General features: G+C 33.6%; 1 protein-coding gene across 1 annotated transcript; it reads left to right on the top strand.

The window, feature by feature from the left end:
* The first annotated feature begins 5991 nt into the window (after window positions 1-5991).
* Window positions 5992-8249, top strand: LOC132754323 (beta-1,3-galactosyltransferase 5-like). Its single transcript, XM_060744939.1, has one exon. It carries the CDS (start codon window positions 6260-6262, stop codon window positions 7286-7288), a length of 1029 nt encoding a protein of 342 aa, XP_060600922.1. The 5' UTR covers window positions 5992-6259; the 3' UTR covers window positions 7289-8249.
* The last annotated feature ends 17365 nt before the right edge of the window (window positions 8250-25614 follow it).

The raw sequence follows: 25614 nt of genomic DNA, 5'->3' as shown, positions 1-25614 counted from the left end.
TTACTTTATGTTAAATTCTATGAACAAATTATTGTTAAATTGTTAATGTAGATAATTTTTTTTATTGTAAGTTTTATTTATTATTATTTTTTTTGCTTTTTTTTTTGTTTTGTTTAAAAGACAGTTGATATTTTATGTTATTTATGTTGGATTTTTTTTGGTGTATTTTCCCTTCTTTATTTGTTTGACAAGACATGATGCATGACACGCGGTGAAGACCGTGCCTAGGGGTCGTTAGCTTACTTGCAAAGAATATGTGATTTCTGTATACATAATCCATATTGTAATGCCTACCTGTAAATAACAAATAATTTTGAGAATAAAAATCGGCCTTATTCTAAAGACAAACTATATTGTCACTTAGAAAGTTGCAGGAAATTTTACTTAGATCCGATATGAACCAATTATCGCCATTTATATCCCATAAATGCAGAATTGATAACTTAAGCAGAATTGTGCAGAAAGTCAGGAAGGGTCTTTGTGCAAATTAATAACGAAATTATAGTTGTTCGGTATAACGAAACGTCAACCAAAGAGGAACATTATGTGTTGCGTTATTGTACTTATTAATATTGGCGGGCGGTAGACAGGTCGTTTTTCTTTCACATGTAATTGCTTTCATTGAAATATATGTTATGCATGTTAGGAGAGTTAAAATATTTTGTCCTTACAAGCGTAAGCGCTAATTTATTTTATTCAATTTGATGAACATGTTCATTAAAATGTATTTCGGTCAAAGGACATTTTGTTGTCATTTTTGCATCTCATATTCCTAAGTTACGGGATATAATTTTATACTACAGTATGGTAATTATTCGGAAAAGAAAGAAATTCACAGCATGGAGAAAATAAGGGACCTGTCAAACGGTCGGTGATATACTTGACAGCTTTTAACAAAAATGTCTGGGGGTAAATCAATTGCAAATTAATTTTATTATGACAAGTTTTAAGAGTGGTATTTGAGAGTTGATTGATATTTATTTAATAGAATGATATTATTGTAAAGAAAACTAAATAAATATTTTAAAAAAAAATTAATAGATCAAACAAGTACAAAAAAAAAAACACACAAACATTTCCATTCATTTACGAAATGCATAGGGATATAATATGTATTCCTTATTATTTGCGACCGAAAGTAATATACTATATTAAAGTAACTTTTAGGCAATGTTGTTAAGATGGGACTTATTTTGCTTATTAAAGATCAAAAGCCCGAATTTGCTCAAAAGCAAAATATTGTTGATGTCAATCTATTTATATATTCATCAGATTACGTTATTATGCAAAATAACCGAGTCTAAACAGAGTTTTACATTGTTTTATCGTTTCAAATTATGTGTATTACTTTAAACGGGCCTTTAATAGTCTAAATACACCGAGTACATTTAATTTTAAAAAGGGAATTTCGTATACTAGTAATCCAATTATTCAATTCAGATCAAACAACCCCAAATGTTTTCTTTGCGTATTTTGTTCTCAATAGTGTGTAAGGTACAGTTTTCTCGAAACTTGTTAGCGTTTAAAAATTATTAAAACGTTTTAAATAAACATCAGTCTAAAAGTTGATATATTACAATTCTGACTAATGTACCGCGAACTGCGCATATCATTTCGTATTCACCATTGTCCATAATGCGTAAAAATGAAACTGACTTTAGTAAACCAAAATATCTGTGCTGTGCTAGCCTTTTATGACAATCACCTAACTTGTTTTGTCTACAGGTCCTGTTCGAGCTCTTATCTGAAAACATTTAAAAGACATATCACAAAAACTTAGAGAAAACTCTCGCTCTTGTATGTAGTAACGGGACGTTTACGGACGCAACGGAAAAACAAAAGTGTCGCCTTTACAAAAACAACGCATTTCATTTTTGAAATTAAAAACCAGGTATCAATTTAAAACGTAAAAGAAACCCACACAACGCTTATATATATGTGTGTGTGTGTGCCATATTACTTTCTTCTACGCTTCATTTTGTTTTTAAGTTAGAAGGAAGAAATGCTCGTAATCTCCAATCAAAGGCTGAAAATATTTTTCGTGCGATTAATATATGTGAAAACAAATTGCAATAATGTATACAGCGTGGAGGATATACTTCTGTATGGTTTAATATTGTAGAATTGCAGCTGATAGACCGTAATGTTCAATCTTGACCCGGTAATTGAAACTATAGAACATGTTCATATGCTAATTCGATCATACAGACTATCTAAAAAATCAAAGAGGATTAGGTCATCTTTATCATTTTAATTAGCTCGCTTACATCTTTTACGTCCTCTGCTAGTTTCTTCTGCTCCTTTTATTAATCCACAAACGCTCTCCCTTTTATAACCTTTTCGTACTTAACCGGATGTATCAATATTCAAACTCATTTATTTGTTAGAAAAACAATAAATAAATAATTCGACCCCACCTGCTCTGTTTTTCTTTTGTGCTTTCTACCATTCTGTTTCCGCGAGTCTTTTAGTTGCCCTTGTTGGTGCCTTTCTTATGCTTCTGTGCGAATATTGTCGGGACTCTGTCCAATAAATTATTCTCTCTCTCTTGTTGAAATTTTTTCTCACATTTGAGCCGGGTCACGACAAAACCAACATAATGGGTTTGCGGCCAGCATGGATCCAGACCAGCCTGCGCTTCCGCGCAGTCTGATCAGGATCCATGCTGTTCGCTATCAGTTTCTCTACGTGTAAAAGAGTTGGGAAGCGAACAGCATGGATCCTGATCAGACTGCGCGGATGCGCAGGCTGGTCTGGATCCATGCTGGTCGCAAACGCATTACGTTGGTTTTGTCGTGACGCGGCTCATTATGACTTAACCCTTTCGGAACCTGAAATCATTAGAGATCAACAAGGCAAGAACGCAGATCCCGACAAAACCCATGCATTCTAGCAAGGTACCTAGAAGGCACCGGACCAAACACGAGAGGGGGCACAAGGGCTGTGAAAGGAGGGGAGGAACATGTCAATAACCGTTTAACAAGAGACATTATTAAGAACCAAAAGGGATGATATGGGGAATTAGTAACGATTCGGCACAATAACGATTCGCCACATCACGATTCGCCGCAGTGAAATAACGATTCGCCACAGTTAAATAACGACTCACCACAGTATGATTATAACAATAATCTTTTTGAGGAAGAGAATAAAAAGAGTGAAAAAAAAATATACGAAGCGTTTCTTTAGGAATAGAAAATTCTTTGATTATTGCGAGGAGCAGTTATGAATTAAATCAAAGCATTAATATTTTGTATATAATTAGCAAGTTATAGCAGGTTAGTAATAAATCAAGATTTTTTAGAAGGGTAAAACTTATCCCGCTATGTTGTCATTGCTTTATGCAATTACGAATTAAAAGGAATGTATGACTGATATTGTTATAAAAACTCGTACAACTCGTTGGTCGTATTCAATTTCATGTGACTTTTTGTTATTATATCCTATATGAAATAGATTCATTATTTGGTGAAATCTATTTATCAAAAAAGTATCTGTAGTTATCATCCAACAAAACGAATGGCAGCAATTTAATATGATAATAAAATAGTACTGATGGTATTATCGATAATAAAATATTCCTATTAAAATTCTACCAATTAGCATTATAATCAGGGCATCAGTTTTGATAAAAAAATTTAAGCATTTTTTCTTTTCAATTCTTTAAAATGTACCCCCATCAGCCAACGACAAATAAAGACTTGAAATATGTTTGCCTGTAATAAGATCTGACAATATATCGTATTTTAAAGCTGACGAAGCATTATAAAATATAATGGTAACGGAAGAGGTAACGGCGGAAAATATTAAAACAAAGATCAACAAGAAAGCGTAGCAACCAATAAAATTGTGCTTCTATCAGTATGGTTTTTGCTTTTTGATAGGTGGTGGATGCTGATTTAAGTGATACGACAAATGATCAAAAAATTATGTCACTGCCTTGATTACACAAAAACCTGTCGTCAGTTTGTTTCATTTCTATTATAAAATTCAGGCGCAGAAAATGGCCCGTTGAAGCAACGTAAACAGTAAATTTAGCACATGGTGACTGGACGTTTTTCCAGAATAGATAATTCAATTGTACATCCGCGCAGTCTAATCAGGATCCATGCTGTTCGCTTACAAATCCTAGTAGAGAAACTGATAGCGAACAGCATGGATCCTGATCAGACTGCGCGGATGCGGAGGCTGGTCTGGATCCATGCTTGTCGCAAACGCACTATGTTGGTTTTGTGGTGACGCAGTTCAAATGTCGTTTTCGTGAGGGTGCACACCAAAAATAGAGATCATCGAAAAACCCGTACAATTTGACTTTGTGTGTAGATGATATGATCAAAATCACCTTGGCAGCGTTTTACTAACGTACTTACACTGAAGATTTGCGAAAGTTTTAACTTACGCAAGATTTCTTTACGTAAAGGTGTTTTACAAAAAATTTGCGTAAATAAGAGTTTTGTAATTTTTTACGTAAAGTTACGCTTAAAATGTGTTGACTTATAACTTACGTATATAAGACTAACATCATCTATGAATAATGGCAGAGAAGGAAAGCGAGAATTCTAGAGACGGATGTGACTGGTAATATATAATAGGGTCTAAGTAAAGAAAGGATAATGTGGCTTTACGGACTTGTTGCTTTACGGACTTCTTGAAAATAATTTAGTAAATAAATAAATTAAAAAAAACATATACGAATATTGAAGTTGTCCTATCAGCTTAAAGACGAAAGTCTTTTAACTATTATCTTCTTCCGGTACCCCATAACGCCCTTAGACGTGGTTGACCTCGACCAAAATATTTAAAATCAGTTATTAAGTGTTTAATATTATTTCAATATACTAAATATGGATTTATTGAGAAATTTATAAATTAAATATAACGTTAACTGAAACTCATTAAATTATGGCAAATATTCAGATACCATTACTTCACTAAAATACTGAATAGTTACACTGCAATGATGACTACACACTTTTAAATAGCTTTTGTTTGCATGTGACATTTTTGTGTCATCTTTTTACGCATGTTTTTCGCATGGTGTAAATCGTTAAAAATCAAGGTTTTCTTAAATGGACAGGCTTAAAATTAATTAAAACCAATAAAAATAAATAAATAACATAATAAATATATAAATAAATAAATAATAATTAAAAATGTGGGTTACGGGAAAAACCTAAACATTTCATATAAATTTGAATGAGAATAAAAAATCAACATTTTCACTTGCGGACATTACAGTTTACCAAACAAAAATGATGAATCATTTGCAGTTCCCCTTAAAGCTCTTTAATTACATTTAATTAAAATCGAGAGAAACCCCTGGGTGATTGATGGCCGTTGGCACAATATGCACTTAAAATACCAATTGCTCAGCAACATTCCTGAGTGTCCGTAGATGATGCTTCGAAATTCTAGTTTAGTCTTGTTTAAAAATTTCTTGCGGTCATTGAATAATACCAAAACGCTTCCTTTTTGACAAATTCTTCAAACCTCCTTTGAAGAGTTACGCACCATTTTTAACGTAAGTTTAAGAAAAAACTTGCGAACGTTTTGTGGAACATACTTACGATTTACGTAAGTTTAAACGTAAGCGTAAAGTTACGATAATTCTTACGGAAAAACTTACGCAATGGTTAGTAAAACGTTGCCCTTGACTTCAAATCTAAAGCCGAAAACTTATTACATTATTTCACCTTAATTTTAGATTGACTGAGCTCAATACTGCAAAAAATAGTACAATGTTGCCCCGGACAATGTAGAAGCAATGCCTAAGTTCGGTTAATGTCCCCCCACAAAAGCCCGATTTACATGTTCTTTTTCAGTGGATAATAATTGTGTGGTATCTATGTTCTCTGCTCATCTAACTCCTCCCACTTTTCGTTAATAACGGAGTGTACCATTTGAACACACCTTAAATGTCAATCCTTAGTTATTCTTTAAATATTTACTACCTTAACATATTAATATATATTTAATAAGGTAAACATAAATAAACATGCTTCAATAACTCTAATATAATTAAATGTTAAAAAGCAACGGGAATTATACAATACTGTTATATTCTGACATTTATGAATGTTGTATTTTTGGATATGATGTGGGTTTAAATGCTTAAAGTAATATTGTATCACGGATTCGTATAATCTGACAAGCAAAAGCATTGCTAATTACATTAACTAAAATAGCCGAACGTTTTATCTTCAAACTTGTTTGTTATAATTTATGTAAGTAATTAAAATTACGTCAGCGGCATCGCAAAATGGGAAAGAGATTTCGTGTAAGATGCCCGTTGCATCATTTTTACATTTTGGTTTTATATTTGACTTTGATTTTATACATTTTAACTTCATCTAGGACTAGTCACGACTTAAACGGGAAACTTTTCGAAGTTAAGCTGAAGCCGGGATTGATGAAAATGATCAATCCTACGGGACCTAAATATGCACTTACAATAGATGCGTCATACTATCTTGAAAATAAAACCATGTGCTCGTCATATAAAGATTTGAAAGTTCTTATTTTCATTCTTTCTGCACCAAACAATTTTCAAAGAAGAAATATAATCAGGAAAACATGGGGAAATCCTAGATTTTATTCCAGCTACGGGACTGTGAAAGTCATGTTTCTTCTCGGAAGAACAAATAATATTAATGTTCAAAATAATATAAAGGGTGAGTTCGACTCTAATGGAGATATACTTCAGGGTAATTTCATAGATTCATACTATAATTTATCACATAAAACTGTAATGGGCTTCAAATGGTTGACTGAACGTTGTAGAAATGCTAAATACATAATAAAAACTGACGACGATATCGTGATAAATTTGTATCGTGTTTTTCAAAATGTTATTTCTTACATGTCTGTTAACCAGTATCATGTTCATTGCAAACGATTTATGGAACCTGGAGTTGAGCGAAACAAGAGTAGCAAATGGTATGTTGAACCACACCAGTTCAGAGGAACGGAACGTTATGTGCCATATTGTCTTGGACAATACGTGATGTTTCTCAACGATATCGTCCCACATCTATACGAGTCCGCATCCTCCACACCATTCTTCTGGATAGATGATGTTTTTAGTTATGGTATAGTTATGAACAATATTCCGTCATTGAAATACAAAGAAGTAAAATCGGATGACTATGTGTCATACTCAATGTTGACCACACTTAACTGCTGGAAACAATTATTGCCATCTTGCAGTCATGTGTTTATAACGTCGGAAAATGATTCAGAAATCAAAGATATATGGTTACACATAAATCGCCAGTATCATTTGCTGTAGATAAAAATGGAAAAAAGATTTATAAGTGCATAACGACGTTGTTGTTTTTTGTGTTAACTCAGAAAATATGTATGTACAGATATTATAACTGAAATACTTTTCAATACAAAGTATCGAATTCATAATATTATCTAATATATATAAAAGATATTTACGTGTTTTTATTTAGAGCGGCGGATTTTTTTTACTAAAAACAATATTGAATTGATAGAATTAAATATATATATATGTATGTATGAAATAGGATGTTGCAATACTTCGGTACCTGCATTTTAATTATGTCAAAATTATTCATAGATGTTCGTTTTATTATTTAGCTGGTGAGGAAATTGTTACACAGATAATTTACAACTTGTATGCACCGCTTTTTATTAATATTTCTTTTCATATCCTTGCAAACAGAATTTCAGATCTAATATTATATTTTATTATTGTCGGTTTTGATATTAATTTTTTTGTACACAGTGGTATATTCTTATAAACTGCTACAGGGAACTACTTACATGTGTTGAATACCGTATTTCAAAAATTTGTCTAAATATGGTATTTCTGTAACGACCGGATAATTGTATAGTTCTTCTATATATTAATACATTTTATATGTATTTGTAATCATAAATATATACACATGTGTATATGTTTAAATTGAACATTTTCTCATGCTAAAAGGTAGAAATCCTCTTTTATCTTTCTGTACCCCACCCACTTCAAAAAAAAAAAAAAAAATAAATAAATAAATAAGCGAACCCAAGAATATATTGTTGTGTGCATAAATAATCTGTCAATCTGTTACTTTATGTAGTTCTCATGTTTCGTGTTAAAATGTTTCTTATGTCATTCTTTTGTATTGTTTAAGTTCTATTGCATCAGGCAACTATATTCACTTTCATATTTGTGTAATGAATTTGTGCTGGTGAATTGTACATTTCAAAGACAAATATTTCACCTTTTATTTATATACTTTCTTGTATCTTAGTTTGGGGACCTTTCTGTTGAAAATGAGTCAGTGTTAAATCGTATACATATACATGCACAGTTTTTTAAGTGGAGTGCGGGTATTAGTTACCCGCACTCCAGAGCATGCCCATTGATTGGCTCATTTTTGCTGGGGTTTACATATTGTGACGGCAGAGAAAAAGCGACAGAAATATCATATTCAGATGTTCGTTCATTGGTTCATTTTTGCCGGGGTTTCATATTGTGACAACAGGGAACGTGTTTTTATGTTTGACTATGATACAAAAGAGAAAGAACACCAAAACACTCGGTAATCTGATTAATACTCGGGGCTACGCCCCCTCGTACAAATCAGATAACCTCGTGTTTAAGTGCTCTTTCTATTACTTATTACAATTTTATTAAAGATTAATAGACTTACTTTAATGGTTTGAATGTCAACCACTTCTTTTCTCTTGGATGTAATAAATATGTTATAATTGATGAAATAATAACTGTATACTTTCACTTATTTCCGTGTTTTGGCAGCCATTTTGGCGCATCATGCAATAAAAATTATGATATCATCCGTGACTTAATCTTTTCGCGAGATATTGTTTAATTTGCTAAATGTTATGAAATTTATATTACATGTATATGTATTTTTATATGTTGTTAATAAGTTAAAGTTAACAAAAAATGTCGAACGACACATATGCCCCCATTTCTAGCCCTTGACTCACATTATTGGTAATTATGTCTGAGATATTTGACATATATTGGTACATAGAAGAGTTCAATTATGAAAACAAAAATAATGAAGACTTTGTGATAAATAGTTTTCAAGATGATGAGGCATTTAAGGCCCATGTGACCTAGACCTTTGAACTAGTGACCCAAAATCAATAGGGGTCATCTAATAGTTATGACCAATCAATATTAGAAATATGAAGACTGTGATAAATAGCTTTCAAGATAATGAGCGGAAACCATACTAACATTCAAGAACCCTGTGACAATTTGACCCAGTGACCTAAAAATCAATAGCGGTCACTTACTAGTTATGACCAATCAGTATGTGAAATATGATGACTTTGTGATAAATAGTTTTCAAGACAAGATAATCAGCGGAAACCATTATGACAGTTAAAGCCCCTGTAACCTTGACCTTTGATCTAGTGACCCCAAAAGCAATACAGATCATCTGTTGGTTAAGACCAATCACTATGAAATATGAAGACTTTGTGATAATAATCTTTCAAGATAATGAGCTGACATCATACTACCATTCAAAGTCCCTGTGACTTTGGCCTTTGACCTTGTGACACCAAAATCAATAGGGGTCATCTACTAGTTATGACCAATCAATATGTGAAATATGATGACTTTGTGATATATAGTTTTCAAGACAAGATAATCAGCGGAAACCATTCTGACAGTTAAAGTTCCTGTAACCTTGACCTTTGATCTAGTGACCCCAAAAGCAATACAGATCATCTGTTGGTTAAGACCAATCACTATGAAATATGAAGACTTTGTGATAATTATCTTTCAAGATAATGAGCTGACATCATACTACCATTCAAAGTCCCTGTGACTTTGACCTTTGACCTTGTGACACCAAAATCAATAGGGGTCATCTACTAGTTATGACCAATCAATATGTGAAATATGAAGAGTTTATGATAAATAGTAACTAAGATAATAAGCAGAAATCATATAACCATTCAAGGCCTCTGTGACAATAACCTTTGACCAAGTGACCCCAAAATCAATAGGGGTCATCCGCTATCTATGACCAATCAATATGTGAAATATGTAGACTTTGTGATGAATACTTTTCAAGATAATCAGCGGAAACCATTCAGACATCTAATGCCCCTGTGACCTTGACCATTGATCTAGTGATCTTTAAATCAATAGGGGTCATCTACTAATTATAGCCTATCAATATGTGAAATATGAAGACTGTGACAAATAGTAAGCAAGATAATAAGCAGAAATCATATTACCAATCAAGACCCTTGTGACCTTGACCTTTGATATAGTGACCCCAAAATCAATAGGGGTTATCTTCTAGTTATGACCAATCAATATGTGAAATATGTAGACTTTGTGATGAATACTGTTCAAGATAATCAGCGGAAACCATTTTGACATTTAAGGCCCCTGTGACATTGACCTTTGACCTACTTATCCGGAAGTCAAATGGGGTCATCTGCTAGTTATGACCAATCAATATGTGAAATATGAAGACTTTGTGATAAATAGTCTGGTTTACCGACAGACAGACAGACCGACGGACCGACATTAGCCCCCTCTTCTTCGAAGGGGGACATAATAAATTTGCTTAAGTGTTTAAAAACACCTCAATCGTAATTTCACCTTGCCTAAAGCCGGGTCTGGACGAACTCGTGTGACACTTCTTGTGTAGCAAACAGGTCATCGTTACACAAGAGGGACGTCACATATGCGATGTAGCGGTTAGATATTTTATTATGTTTGACTCTGCAGAAGATCTATTGATATATAAGAAACAAGGTAAAGTACAGTGAGTCATTTACATGTAATATTCTGGTACCGCGTTACGATATTGCATAGCAATAAAGAGGTGTGGGAGATTCCGATACTATTACTTTTAAAGAGTATAAATAACGTGATATGAGTGAACACAGTGACGATGACTTGTGTAAAGCTGGAACATGTTTTAGTCAATTACAAAACAAAAATCCCATTGTGCCGCAATATAGTAGGTCAATTAACACTCAAGATGGTACTAGCTCCCATTTTAACTTTGAAAACCCTAATTTCTGAATTTCTATAATAGTTGAGTTTGGTTATAAACACCGTAGATTAAACCATGATTATGTTCAAAACTGTCACGGAAGAGAACATGATGAATTTTGTAGTTGTTAAGAAGATAATCAATGTTGCTGTCGTATACAGTTGAACAAACGGTCGAAGCCAAAGGTCGTGCTTGCTTGTTTGTTTGTTTGATTGGTTGGGTTTAACGTCACACCGACACAGTATAGGTATATGGCCGGATTATTTCATGGTTATTCTATAAAAGTAATTTTATTTTACATAAATACATGTATATACACGTATGTATATGTTCAAATTGAGCTCTATTCTATATAAAAGTAAGCGAACCTCCAAATATATTGTTCTGTACATTTATAATACCTGCTGTAGTTTCTTGTTAAAATATTCTTTTAAAATATTTCTTGTTAAAATTCTTTTACATTGTTTAAATTCTCTTGCCTTAGGCGATTGTATTTACCTTCATATTTGTGTAATGAATTTGTGTCCGTGCAATTTATATTTCAGAGACAAATATTTCACTTTATATATACTTGATTGTTATAATTTTAGTATACGTTAGTAGACTTAGATCTACCTTAGTGGATGATGCGTCAAAATAGGCGCCAGAACACGGAAGTAAGTGAAAAAGAATTGTTATTTCACCAATTACAACATACTTAACATTCCAATAGAAAAAGAATGGTTAAAATGTACACCACTAAGTGTTATGACGCTACCTGTGACGTAATCTTTTCGTAAGATATTGTTTAGATCAGCGCTGTGCTCATTTTGGTGTAGGGCTGGCAACCAGTAAAATAATACTTACCTAAACTAGGTTCTATTAAGTAACTTTAGTTTCCACTTTGAATCCACCTAATGTGTGTTCGCTATTAACACAGCGTACACTTCTTTTCCATACGAGCGAGCAAAACGCGAAAATCGCTGATTTTCTTAACAGACATTTGATAAACAAGTTTCATAAGACCAATCATGGAGAAATTGTTACTTTTATAACTAGAAGTTAAATTAAAGAGATTTTTTTCTGGTTTAAGCCCTACGGTAAAACCTATGTATTCTGAAAAAAATACGATTTCTCAACCCGATGCCTAAAAAATGTCACAATTGTTGAATTTGAACACCGATTTCAAGCTTTACATGAAACATACGAGCAAATCCTCTTGATACTTTGAAGAATAATCATGTGAGTTAAGAAAATTAAACAATATCTGGTGTGTACACAGTGGTTTCGGAAAAAAATGACAAATACATCATTATTGGTGTTGTTTCCTTACTGTACGGTTACTTGCTAACTCATTTTACGGTTGCTTTGAAGAATAAATTAAAACAGTTTTCGGTTGCTTATAAGCAAGCTATTTTGATAATTTCATTATAATGTATTTCAGATGTTGTTAATGAAACTAATATCTAAAATTACATATAAACGACGTTTTTACATGTCAATGTTTTTGGAAATGGAAAATTCACCAAAATTGTACAATGATTTGCATTAAAGAACTTAGTTTGTTTGTTGTTTTTTGTTTGTTTTTATTTATGGCTGTCAATATTTACATAATTTGCTGTAATAAAAAAGTTCGGTTGTGCATGAAATTAAACCATAGTCCAGTAGTTAAATGGTCAGAACTGAAGATAAAATTTGTTTAAATGATAACCTGTGTTTTAAGTTTTGTTTTTATATGTGACATATATAATATGACACTTAAGGTTTATTCCAAAACGTAGGTAAATGCAATCGACATTTATCAAACAAAAGTGAAAGTGTGTTTCGTTGACTTCTTAAATTAAATGTCAGACAAACATATTAATATTCATGTAACACATTATGAATCAAACAATATTTTATTATTTAGTCCATTTGGAATCAAAGTATTTAAATTATGGATCCAAAAAGATTCTTTACGTCCATGTTGTTATCTATAATTTCTATGGGCAAAAATGAAAAATAAGACAATAATCACTTATTTTTGGGTGATCCGAAATGGACCGCAACATGTGAAACTGGATTTACGTTACAATTTCTTATATCAAATCTATGTTTATTCATTCTACTCGATACATTTTGATAAGTTTGACCTACGTATTGCTTATAACAGCCTTTACATGTTATGAGGTACATTACATTACGCGGAGTACAGTACATCATTGTACAACCTGTAATGCTGCTCAACAATTATATTGTTACAATGTGAACATCTACTTCGTAAACATTGGCTAGATAAAAATGTGTGATCAAGTTAAGCACTTCTCGAATATTTTTATGACATCTTTAAGCTAAAGTAGGTTTGAGTTACTTGGTATGTATATTTTTAACGCTTTCCTTATCAGACAAAAGTAATAAATCCCAATATGTATTTAAGATTTCACCAGTATTAGGCAGAGATGTATTAAAACAAACAGTAAAAGTATTATTGAACTAGTATTTTTAACGACAGGACTAACATCATCATTTTGGGACGTGCCTTGAATTTTAGAAAACGCTTTCTCAATAATAGATTTAGGATTATTTACATCAGAAAAATATTCAACGTAGCTTGACTATATACATGATAAAGGATGTGAGGAAGTAAAATCTAAATACAAATGCATATTTGTAGGTTTGCAAAATATATCGGTAACGGTGTTACAGCCAACGTATACGGCTCATGCATGAGCTTTATACAACGTAAACTGTATACTACGGTGTTCCGTTTGGACAATCGTCATTGTTTATTTAGTCTGTACCCTCGATGCACGATGTCACGATGGTGAAAACGCAATGGCACGATGGTGAAAACGCGATGGTACGATGATGAAAACGCGATGGTACGATGGTGAAATCGAGATTGAGCGATGATGAAAACGCGATGGTACGATGGTAAAAGCGCGATGGTACGATGGTGAAATCGCGAAGACACGTGCACGATAGCGAAAACGTGATAGTACGATGGTGAAATCGCGATGATGAAAACGCGATGGTACGATGGTGAAAACGCGATGGTACGATCATCGTACCATCGCGTTTTCACCATCTTGCCGTCGTGTATCGCGGGTACAGACTAAATAAATCACGATTGTCCAAACGGAACACCGTAGTATACGGTGCAACAGTGCTGTGAATGACAGATTGCAAAGTCGATTGGCACGGACATCTGTAAATGCCTATCATACGGGTAAGCGCCTGATCGGTCAAGATGCAGATCCATTTTAAGTTTTTTTTTTGTTTCGTAAATACACTTTATCTAAATTGAATATTCAATACAACACACATTTTTGTAAAGTGCTATAAATATATGTGTATTTCTGTATTTTGTTTAAATGTATTTTATAGAATTATGATGCAAATCATGAATTTATATGATGAACCTATATTTAAACATAACCTATTATATAATTATATAAGTATTTTATTTATTTTTATAAAAAATGTTAATTAGGAGTAATATATGCCTGTTTACGTCAGTCATTAAATAATGTTTTTTTTTCACAATAATTTAACTATAAAATGGCTGAATAACACATTTATTATAATTTTATCAAACATAATAATAAGCTATTTTTCAAACCAATTTATTACATGAAAATTTATATGGATTAGGCCTTAATTAATTTAAAAAAAAAGAAATTAGCAGCGCAAACGTGAATTCGAAAAGTTATTTGCTGAATCTGCATCAATAAAGTAAAAAGTAAAAGAACGTGAAGTGTTTAATAATAAATTCTTATAAATAAATAAATGAATAAAATTAAGAAAATTTTATGCAAATTAGGAAATATCTCAGTGGAAAGCTAGAAAATTTGGTAACTCGAATAAATGCTTATTTCTACTTAATTAACATATTTCAATGTCATTGTATTACATAATAAAATCCAATTATTATGCACAACTGGTATTTTAACGAACCGAATGTTGTTTTCGTTGCCGTTAGAAACGGCGTCAAGGGTGTATTCATACTGTTAAAGCAATAGTACGGTATTTATATATGACTTTTGAAACTGTAATAAACATGACAACGTTTGGTTGCCAATCGGAACATCCTCGGCTTTTATCTATTATAGTCCCTATCTGAAGAATGACGGAAAGAGACGAAAAGTTGCGATTGGTTTGGTTGAAATATGTTGTGGTGACATGATTGTCATAATATAAAAGTAATTGAAATTTATGTATGGTGACACCATTCAGAAAGATAAAATCCTATACATTTTCCATTTCCTATACTTTTGGGAAATAAATTATATTATTTAATACAAGAGGGCCATGATGGCCCTGAGTCGCTCACCAGAAACAACTGCTTTTCAGTTCGGGAAATTATCCATTGTCAATATTTTCTCATATTAAATTTGAGCATAGAACATGTTTAAACAATAATTTGAAGAAATGCCATGACCTGGTGCATTTATGCTTTAGCTTAAACGGGGTCAATCAAATGAGCAAACTTGATTTAAGACTACCTAAGAATGCTACAAATTTTGGTGATCATCTATCAATTATTTCAGTAGAAAATAATGTTCAAAAATTTTCTTTTTTTTTTTTTAGCTTTAGTGGCCCCTAAAAGGGGCCAATCAAATTAATATGAGCAAACTTGATAAAAGACTACCCAAGAATGTTACAGACAAAGTTTGGTGATCATCCATCAATTAGTTCTGTAGAAGAAGATGTTTCAAGGTTTTACTATCTTTAGCCCTAGTGACCCCTAAAAGCGGCCAATCCAATCAATATGAACAAACTTGATAGCAGACTACCCAAGAATGCTACAGACAAAGACTGGTGATCATCCATCAATTAGTTCTCTAATAGAAGATATTTAAAGGTTTTTCTATTTTTAGCTCTGTTGACCCCTAAAAGGGGCCAATTGAAATGACATAAGCAAATTCAAGTGTGACTGTCACAAGAATGATACAGAATAAATTTGAAGTTAATCTGCCCAGCAGTTTCAGAGAAGAAAACGATTGTTGACGCATGACGACGGACGCCGGAGCATCCCCCTTTGATACTAATATTTCGGTTCTGGTGAGCTAAACATTCGCATTTACTTTATATGACAAAGCCATTCCTATAAATCTAGTTTCACATAAAATGAACACCATGTCGTACTTCACCTCGTTTCTACCGCTTTGGCGTGGCGTTGTTTGATTTTTAAGAATGCCGAAAGATTGCAATAAATAAATAAATAAATAAATTAAATAAATAAATAAATAAATAAATAAATAAATAAATGAATGAATGAATGAATGAATGAATGAATGAATGAATGAATGAATGAATGAATGAATGAATGAATGAATGAATGAATAAATAAATAAATAAATAAATAAATAAATACATCAATAAATAAATAAAAACGTAAGGTGTTGGTCAAGGCCTTGCTACGGAGATTTCATATCATTATTTTCCGTTTTTAATGACTTTTGTGTTGGCGAGTCTGCGTTGATGCGTTTTTGGCACTCTCTAGGTGACTACATTGTTCTTTTACAGCGCTCACATGACCCTTTTGTGGCGCTCACACAGGGCTGACGGCGAGTTAAAGTAATTTGTCTCCACTACCTATATAAAAGAGTATACGAACAGATCTTCATGAAGTATTTCTTCAACAGTAAAACCATACCCTTAGCGTTTTACGCCGCTTCACCCTTCTTCTTCATCGTCTTGATATTGACCACACTCGAATAATCGTGCACCTGCTGCATCAAGATGTAGGCATGTAATTGTCCGGCTTGCTCCGTTCATCATGCACCTGCTACATCTAGATGTAGGCATGTAGTTGTCCGGCTTGCTCCGTTCATCGTGCACCTGCTACATCTAGATATAGGCATGTAGTTGTCCGGCTTGCTCGTGCACCAGCTGCATCTAGATGTAGGCATGTAGTTGTCCGGCTTGCTCCGTTCATCGTGCACCTGCTACATCTAGATGTAGGCATGTAGTTGTCCGGGCTTACTCGTGCACCTGCTGCATCTAGATGTAGGCATGTAGTTGTCCGGCTTGCTCCGTTCATCATGCACCTGCTGCATCAAGATGTAGGCATGTAGTTGTCCGGCTTGCTCCGTTCATCGTGCACCTGCTACATCTAGATGTAGGCATGTAGTTGTCCGGCTTGTTCCGTTCACTCGTGCACCTGCTACATCTAGATGTAGGCATGTAGTTGTCCGGCTTGCTCCGTTCATCGTGCACCTGCTGCATCAAGATGTAGGCATGTAGTTGTCCGGCTTGCTCCGTTCATCGTGCACCTGCTGCATCTATAGATGTAGGCATGTAGTTGTCCGACTTGCTACGTTCATCATGCACCTGCTGCATCAAGATGTAGGCATGTAGTTGTCCGCTTACTCGTGCACCTGCTGCATCTAGATGTAGGCATGTAGTTGTCCGGCTTGCTCCGTTCATCATGCACCTTCTTCATCAAGATGTAGGCATGTAGTTGTCCGGCTTGCTCTGTTCATCGTGCACCTGCTGCATCTATAGATGTAGGCATGTAGTTGTCCGACTTGCTCCGTTCATCCTGCACCTGCTGCATCAAGATGTAGGCATGTAGTTGTACGGCTTACTCGTGCTTCTGCTGCATCTAGATGTAGGCATGTAGTTGTCCAGCTTGCTCCGTTCATCATGCACCTGCTGCATCAAGATGTAGGGATGTAGTTGTCCGGCTTGCTCCGTTCATCGCGCACCTGCTGCATCAAGATGTAGGCATGTAGTTGTCCGGCTTGCTCCGTTCATCGTGCAACTGCTGCATCCTAAAGATGTAGGCATGTAGTTGTCCGGCTTGCTCCGTTCATCGTGCACCTGCTGCATCTAGATGTAGGCATGTAGTTGTCCGGTTTGCTCCGTTCATCATGCACCTGCTGCATCTAGATGAAGGCATGTAGTTGTCCGGCTTGCTACGTTCATCGTGCAACTGCTGCATCCTAAGATGTAGGCATGTAGTTGTCCGGTTTGCTCCGTTATCGTGCACTGCGTTCATCGTGCACCTGCTACATCTAGATGTAGGCATGTAGTTGTCCGGCTTGCTCCGTTCATCGTGCACCTGCTGCATCTAGATGTAGACATGTAGTTGTCCGGCTTGCTCCTTTCATCATGCACCTGCTGCATCAAGATGTAGGCATGTAGTTGTCCGGCTTGCTCCGTTCATCGTGCACCTGCTGCATCAAGATGTAGGCATGTAGTTGTCCGGCTTGCTCCGTTCATCGTGCACCTGCTGCATCAAGATGTAGGCATGTAGTTGTCCGGCTTGCTCCGTTCATCATGCACCTGCTGCATCTAGATGTAGGCATGTAGTTGTCCGGATTGTTCCGTTCATCATATTAAAATGAATGTTTTTTTGAATACGGATAAGCATTTCTAAAAATACTTTAATAACAAAAAAGTCTATGTACCAGACAATACATGTTCATTTCATTGGTATATCTGTACGCTGTAATGTATGAAATATTCGTGTTTGAAGTTATGAATCTGGTTATAATTGGTTAATTTATTTACTATACGACATTAACATAATTTCTTCTTTAAGATATGCTTTATCATTTCGCTATAATAATATAGAACTAATATTATTGCATTAGCCTCGGATGTATTATAAAGAAGAGCCTGTCGTTAAATACTTAAAGTCAATTCATGTGCAAAAGAGCATAACTTGTTTTATTCATATGTATTCAGATAGTACCATTATTTTAATAATAAAAAAATCTACAAACATTGGTCTTTTTAAAAAATTAACATTTGTATGCGTTAATGTTCAACCTTTATACCTATTAACTTTTCTTTATTTTTTGCCATCTTTTCAGAGTGAAAACTTATTTTAAATTTTAGTCTCACATAAATCTTCTCGAAGTGGGTTGTCATATTTCAAATAAAGCCTTGAATTTTATCTTATTTTAATATATCCATAAAAGCGAGATTTTGATAAAACCATATATGTCTACCAATCAATACAGCTAATATAATGTTACATTTTAAAATAATGGTATATATATAGAGAGAAAGAAAGTCCGGCTCTGGTAGATTAAGGCCAGACTAGAAACCTTGCAGAACGCCTGACATTTACAAGAATGTGTTCCTAATATTGAAAAAGAAAATAAATTACATGCATATTTCATTTCACAACTTAAATCAACATGTATTAGCAATGAACTTTCAACGTTTGAACCACGTGATGTTCCAAATATTAAAATAATTAACGGATCCGATATTATCAATTTGGCCTCGTTCCCATTTCCATAGTCCAAGACATTCATATGCATATCATATTCCATATAGACTTGTTTTCATTTTCATAGTACAAAAAGTCTATATTAATTGAATATCTCACAACATATAGCCGCGTTTTCATTTTCAGAATTCAAAATATCTACAGTGTATATCAAATGCATATAACATTCCATGTAGCCTCGTTTTCATTTTTAGGGTAAAAAAAATTATATCAATTCTTTATTGTACTTGAAGTCACAAAATTCTGTCAAAATAGTACAGAGGTCATTATTCATTGCCGTAAACTATTCTGATACTAATGGCCTCGTACACATTGATTTTTAAAAAAAAATTTATGCCGAGATTAATAAAATAAATGAATTATACGTAAACACTTTGTACGGAACCATAGAGCTATCTCCTTAGCGACATGACTACCTCCTTCACGACAGAGCTGTCTCCCAGTACAAATATCCTATATTTTCTTTATTAACTAATATTTTGATCTGATTTCAATCTTATTTCATTTCTAGACATAATATCTTCTTGAAACGTATTTGTTTTTAATCTGACTCGCTGTTTAGATGAAAATTGGAGGAAAAATAATTTGTTTCATGATGAAACGGTCCATTTCAACGCTGAATTCCCTAACTGGGAAACGCCGCCACAACTACATTTCAAAAACTATTATAACAACTTTACGTTTTCTGGAAACTTAAATCATATCTACATGACAAAGCATTCTCCGAATTTCGATATTTGGTATAGAGTTTACAAAATATATAAAACAATGAAAACACTTGACACTTGATTTTAGGAACATGCACTAGCTCGGAAGTAGCGATAAAGCATTTTACCGTATACCTCCGAAAACCAACATAGTGGGTTTGCGACCAGCATGGATTCAGACCAGCCGCGCAGTCTGATCATGATCCATGCTGTTCACTAACAAACCCAATAACAAGTAGAGAAACTGATAGCGAACATCATGGATCCTGATCAGACTGCGCGGTCGCAAACCCATTACGTTGGTTTTGTCGTGACGCGGCTCAAATTGAAAATCGATTGTGTGTGCGATTCCTAGTCAGATGTGAGTGAAAAGCATTGAGACGCTTATCATCTTTGGTACATTTTTTCACAATAAAAACTATTTTGGAAAAACGGGCTGAGGAGATCAGCTGAAAACAAGCTTTTGGTTCAGACCCTTATCAATTGATACATAATCTCGGGAATGTATTTCCAGTCCCAGCATGCCAATAAACCTCAATGAAGTCCCTTTAAGAGCCCTGATTCTACAAGCCATATTGTTGGTTTTACGCACTATATTACTTTTTTATTACAATTTAGCAAGATAATTTTTGAAATAAGATATACATTTTAGTATAAGCGTGTATATGCATGTATTATTTTATGCTGGCTGTTTGCTATTCCTCATATAATTAATACATGTATTGTTTGATATCTATTTATAGTCTTGTACTTTATGTGTTTAATGAATATATTTAAATATTTAAATCATTTGAATAACCACTGTGCTGACTCCGGAATCACTATACAAAAGGGTAAATAAATCAATTCAATCCTGAAGAAGAACGGAAAAACGTAAACAAATGGCAAACAGGTTATAAGTTAATTGATTTTTACAGACAGTTAAACCTTTTCTATACATTGAAAATGTGAATAGAATTGATAAGCAGAGATGAGCAGAGTCATTAACATATCAATTTTGCAAATATTTATTATCATATCAAAAGGCTTAAAGCGATGTTATGGTATTTTCACACTCGATAGATTTTGAATTCAAATGTATGTACATGTGTTCATTTCTATTCGAAATAGGCATGTTTTAATGTGTAAAAAATGCCACGAACGACGGATTCCATGGTCAGCTACCTATCTCGTTTGTAATATGGTTTTATGGTACGGCGGTACTAAATTTGAAATTAAACACATTTTGGTGGACTTGAATTTTTATCATTTTCTCACATAATCAGTTTCAACTACTGCTATGACATTCATATAAAATATGTAGTATAGTTTAAAGTACAAAAATACTGAACCTGAAAAAAATAATGAAGACATAAATATATATATAATATATATGCGTATATTCCTTTGCGGCGGAAAAGGATAAAACATAAACTTTGCAAAATGGAGCAAACATCTGAAATGTGTTTTATAGTTGTATCGTATCTACTAATAAGATGAATGATTTATCAACCTAAAGACACGTTTTTTGCAAAAAGTCTGTTAGTTTTCTATAAAACGACATTATTAATATTATTTTTGTTAAATAGACAAACAAATACAATGTAAATAGATAAAATAAACAGATAGATAAATAAAGTAAAATAAATAGAATGAATAAATAAATAAACTAAGTTCATGTTAATCAAATTATACTTCAATAAGTAAGACTGGTACATGTACTGTATTAACCTATTAAGATATTTTGACTTTGACTTTGACACTGATTGATATGGAGTACGTTTTGAATACAATTTTAACTAGATTATTTATATATCTTAAAGAGATTTTTTCCCCTTAATTAAGAGTCGTACCTGTTAGGCAGAAAAATGTTGTTTCAATAAGAGAATTATTATTTTATTTCTGCTGGATTTTTTTTAACAAGATGTCAAAATGACATTTAAAAAAATTAGAAATCTTTATAATACTATCTTTATAATACTCTGTCAGTCAATACAATTCCATTGCAAAGCGACAGTTTCTATATATTAAACCGAATATACATGTATATTGAAATAGAGAAAATCTCCTAAAAAAAGCCCAACGCGGCAAAATTAAAAAATATTTCAGGCTTGGTTTGCAAGCTACCGCCCACGCCCCCTTAGCACCGGCTGAAGAAAAATTTAACATCAAAACATGGAAATTTTGAATTTAGAAATATCCGTAGATGTGTTTATACGGAGATCATGGAACCTTCAATGTAACACGCTAATGCCATTCCATGAGTGGCGGCGTATGATCCCAAAATAAAGCAATGCTTGCGGCCAAAAAAGAAAAAGAAAAAAAAAATGGAAAGACTTCTGAAAGTGGATCAGGAAAATCACAACATGAAAGGGGAGGGTACAATGATAAGTGTTCACGCGTTTATTACTGTAAGATTCATTTCCCTTGAACTTCGCAGAATATGTCAAAACTTATACCGGTTGAGCAGTTCGGATACTTAATTGACAAAACTACAAGGTCAATATGATCTTGATCTTTGACCCATTGACCCCAAAATCAATAGAAGTAATCTACTAGTCAAGTCCAATGCACCTATGACGAATGAGGGCCAACAGCCCATGGTTATTAAGTTATTGATCGGAAACCGTTTTTACCTACAAGGTCAATGCGACATTTGACCCCAAAATCATTGAGGGCATTCGTACGTTGAACGCCGCTTTTCCTTATTTATCTTGTTTATCATATTGTAAGCAAAAAATTTGAAAAACATTTTTTTCCTATATACCATTACTACGCAGTAATGGTAAATAGAAAAAAATATTTTCAAATTATTTTTCTTACACTAAACCCAGAATAGTTGTTTTGGTGTTCTTTTTTTTTAACTTCCATTTTTTTTTATATGGGCACCAAGACTGGACGAGCACCTGTGCGGATAACATGAGCATTGTCCACGAAGTAATTTTTGTTTGTATTACAATGTACGTTATAATGCCTTTGTCCTGAATAAAATAATTCCTGTGGCTCTACTATAGAGAGATGTGCCATCAATAGCCGTGACCGCTATATGTACTCGCATTTGTTCCATAAGTGCATAGCTTCAGTAAACCATTTTATTTATCTTTTTATTTAAAGAATAATGATAGTGTTTCGGGTGTCTCACAACTCAACTCGGAGAACTTGTATCTATGTGTGCATTTAAAATACATTTCTGCTATTTCAGTAAGAATCGTGGTGGGATTATAAGCAACAATTCTACCGAAATAAATGATCAAGATATTAAGTAAGCATGATAAACTACATAAGTAATAAGTATTTACATCATAAGTCAGTAACCCTAAATCTGCACCAAATTCTTATATATTTTGGCATCGTGTAAAAAATAGGTTCAAACCCTGAATTAAATGCAATAAAATTTATCAATGTCTATCTAACTGACGCATTATATCTTTATGCTGTAGCATTATGCTGATGTATTTATAATATTCAATATACAATTAAAATCCTCCATAACACTTTTAGTAGAGCGTGCCTTGACTACAGAAGGTTATTAGTTCAAGCCACGTGATGCCAAATACATGAAAAATGATACTAACAGCTTCTGGCTTGGCGCTCAGCATTTAAACAGTAGTGAAAAGGTTTAATATATCGAAAGCAAGCAATAGCCCAATATGATCTAAAAGTGTTGAAATATCTGCGAAAGCACAGCAAAAAAATCACGAAAATTGCAGACTCGGTTTGATTAATTCTGTGCATAAGGGAAAATAAAAAGTGCAACATCCCTCACGCCCCTAGCACCGACTTAAGCGGTACTCAACTCCCAACACTAAAAAAAAAAATGATGGGCTTAATTATCCCGAAGGACTAGAAGTGAAGTACGGGGCAATTGTTTTACGACTGCAACTCGATACTTGACACATTAAGGCCGTACAGCGTCTTTAGAGACGTCTTTTGAATGAAGGCTATAGTGGTAAAAAGAACAACAACAACAACAAAAAACAAACAAACAGAAAAAAAAAACAAGTTCCTATCGAAAGGACCGACATGTAAATCAAGGGCAAGCTAAAGCGGCTCACATGCAGCAGTCATTGTTAAGTCAAGCTCTGTTAGATCTTAACTGATGTAAAAAATGAAGGCCAACACGGATAGCTGACCAGCAGCTTCACTCCCGGCTAGTCCCGAGACAACTCCAACCCGGTCCAGACCCAAGTGAACAGCGCAACCGAGGCCGTAATCAAGACGTCAAGATGATCGTGCTAAATCTTTTAAACGTTTTGGCATCATCAAAGGACAAAACTATTGATGCACGTCAGCGCACTAGACAAAACAACCGTCAACGCAAACGACCAATGGCTGAGCTTATTAGAAAAGTAACGAATTTACTTGGCATTAGATCGTCTTGTAGTAACTAAAAATGAAAACTACGATGTAAAGAAAGAAACACAATAAAATATCCTGGTCTTATTTCAAAGTGTACATAATATGTGTTGAGATGACCCCTCAATATTAGCGTAACTGTTCCTCGGTAACCTACCCGACATTATGTCGCAAATGTCTATCAAAACGTATTCTTTTTCGGACGAATCCTTTGCGTCAAGTGGGTGAGCTAAAATATCTATAAATGCACGTAACTAGCATGTGTATACAAACTTTCAGTTATTAAATTTGGTTGCTTAATAATACTTGTTTCCATATCTTTGATATTATTAAAAATGATTGTTCATTTTAAAAATATATCAGGAGACAATTAATAAACAAACATGCTTTAAAAAGCAAACATGTACATAAGGCATGTAATTATAAAAAATATGATTCAACTAATTCCCTAACAAATGTTTTCATGATTAAATAAATGATAAATATTATCTACATTTCGAGAAAAAAAAATCTTTAAAAAAATTTCTTTGCAGAATCCTGAAAAATCGATCATAAAGATTAGAAAAAAAATCAATATTAAAATGTGTCTCTTAAAACACACCATACATTAATGTTATGCACTTCCGGTGAGGTCACGTTTATTGTATTTTCGTAAAAAGATCTGAAAATACATCAAAATCAGCATTTCTAATGCAAAGTTCAGTAATATTAGTCATTTTTATATTCTGTTGAATAAATTTTAAGGGAAAAATATGTTAGTAGATAAAACAGGAGAAACACCAAGTAGTGTTGGTGACAGCAGTACTGATAATGAAAATGGGGGACGACTTGCCCTTGCCGAAACAGAAACACAAAAGAATGAGCTAGAAATAGTGAAAGCCAGCACGTGTACCTTATCATAATAATCTCTCAGCCAAGAAGACTTAACGATGGTTAGAGCTCAGAATCTGTATCAGAAAAGAGATGTGATAATAAAGATTAATTTTCTTTAGCAAAATCAGGTTATACACCTCTTTAATCAATAATGTTAAGGTCAGATATTTTGTTGACAAGAAGCTTCAGTGGTGTAGATCTTGATATTGTTGAAAGTCATTGGGGGTCAGTTTGTTCTGGTCTCGGATGACTTTTTAGATGATTTTATATAATGAGAAACTCTGTTGATTTTCAACATACATACTATCTGGACATACCTTTGCTGTACTTTTTGAAAAGTTCAAAATTTAACACTATCAATTAAGAGTCTGTTTTGCCAAATACCATTAAACTTGATGAACTGGTCATTGATAGTTTTAAAGCTTGGTATAGTGAAGTCAAAGTAGTAATGCCAAAATGTCCAGACAGATGAATTAACTGT

Source organism: Ruditapes philippinarum, unplaced genomic scaffold (assembly GCF_026571515.1).
Source record: "Ruditapes philippinarum isolate M1 unplaced genomic scaffold, ASM2657151v2 ctg2631_1_1_1_1, whole genome shotgun sequence".
Lineage (NCBI taxonomy): Eukaryota > Metazoa > Mollusca > Bivalvia > Venerida > Veneridae > Ruditapes > Ruditapes philippinarum.
Note: the sequence above shows the minus strand (reverse complement) of the source record. Positions and strands in the feature narration are given on the sequence as shown.